This window comes from Hyperoodon ampullatus (assembly GCF_949752795.1).
Source record: "Hyperoodon ampullatus genome assembly, chromosome: 19".
Taxonomy (NCBI): Eukaryota; Metazoa; Chordata; class Mammalia; order Artiodactyla; family Ziphiidae; genus Hyperoodon; species Hyperoodon ampullatus.
The window spans coordinates 57,847,339-57,848,699 of NC_136932.1; the positions used below are offsets into that span (position 1 = coordinate 57,847,339).

Here is a 1,361-nt window from a genome sequence, read left to right on the forward strand (position 1 = left end):
GCAAAGAGAATGCAAACAATTAGGAAAACAATATATTAAAGTTGATTTTCACATGCATCCATGCCTCCTAGAAAAGAACACAGTGGTCTTTCCCCCAGCTCTTTACTCTTACTTGTGGGGCTTACTCTGATGCATTTAACTGGTATCTGCTGTCTTCTCCTCCACAGCTTCCACCCCGGTGAGACCGCCCAGGTCTAGTCTGTGAACTCAGCTAGGAGGCATACTGTAAAAATGACCGAAGAGCCCATAAAGGAGATCCTGGGAACCCCGAAGTCTCCCAAGCCAGTGGCAATGGAGAAGAGCTCCAATGGTGAAGTCATGGTCACCATGGTCCCCCTGGTCAATGAGATTCAGCTGACAGCCGCCACGGGGGGCGCTGAGCTCTCCTGTTACCGCTGCATCATCCCCTTTGCCGTGGTGGTCCTCATCGCCGGGATAGCGGTCACTGCCGTGGCTTACAGCTTCAATTCCCATGGCTCCATCATCTCCATCTTAGGTCTGGTCCTTCTGTCATTGGGACTTTTTTTGTTAGCCTCCAGCGCCCTGTGCTGGAAGGTGAGACAGAGGAGCAAGAAAGCCAAGAGGCGGGAGAGTCAGACGGCTCTCGTGGCAAATCAGAGAAGCTTGTTTGCTTAGGACTGAATGAGACCAAACGGGATGTGTGGTCTGAAGGACCTGCTCTCACTCCGTCCGCCAATGCACCCAGGACTGGTGTGGGAGAGGATGGACTTGGCATTGCCGCAGACCAGAGGCATGGGGGTGGCCTGAGGGTGGAGGGTGGAGGATGGATGGGGTTCTCGTCTGTGAGCAATGACTCGTGTCTTCGATGACAAACTTAACTCTGAGGGCTATTTCTAAGACTGAAAAATCAGTTTTTCCTCTACATTAAACATTTTAGGGGTCATGGGAGGTGTGTGGCATTAGACAACATTTGGTTCACTTTGGAAAGTAGGCAAGAGAAGATGAGTTCTTGCACACCAGCAACCTGCCTCCAAAAGAGATAACTTACGCTATTAGGATGTTATATCATAAAAATGTTCTGCTGAGAGTCTAAACTGCCTTGAACTTTGCATACTCCTGTGAAATTCTGTGATCATTTTTTTTTCCCAAAAAGTTGATTCTCTAGCATCTGTTTTATTTTTCACTTTCAGTAACTCATCACTGGTGGTACTTTTCTTGAAGAATAAACTAATATTTTTTTTATGTTTTAACATTGGACAGTTTTTAGATGATCGTAATGCTGTGTCAGAAGTTTAGAAAAAAAGGTAAAATGTGTAGCTACTCGATGACATGCGGGGATAAATTAATATTAAAATAATCCAATATAGCACTTTTGATGATTTTTATATTAAAGTTTAATG

The 1,361-nt window shown here is 45.4% G+C and overlaps 1 protein-coding gene across 1 annotated transcript; it reads left to right on the top strand.

Annotated features, from left to right (window-relative positions):
• Positions 1 to 231: 231 nt before the first annotated feature.
• On the top strand, positions 232 to 636 carry TMEM100 (transmembrane protein 100; the record flags this gene model as incomplete). Its single annotated transcript, XM_079726065.1, has 1 exon — positions 232 to 636. One exon carries the CDS (start codon positions 232 to 234, stop codon positions 634 to 636), a length of 405 nt encoding a protein of 134 aa, XP_079582191.1.
• Positions 637 to 1,361: the final 725 nt, after the last annotated feature.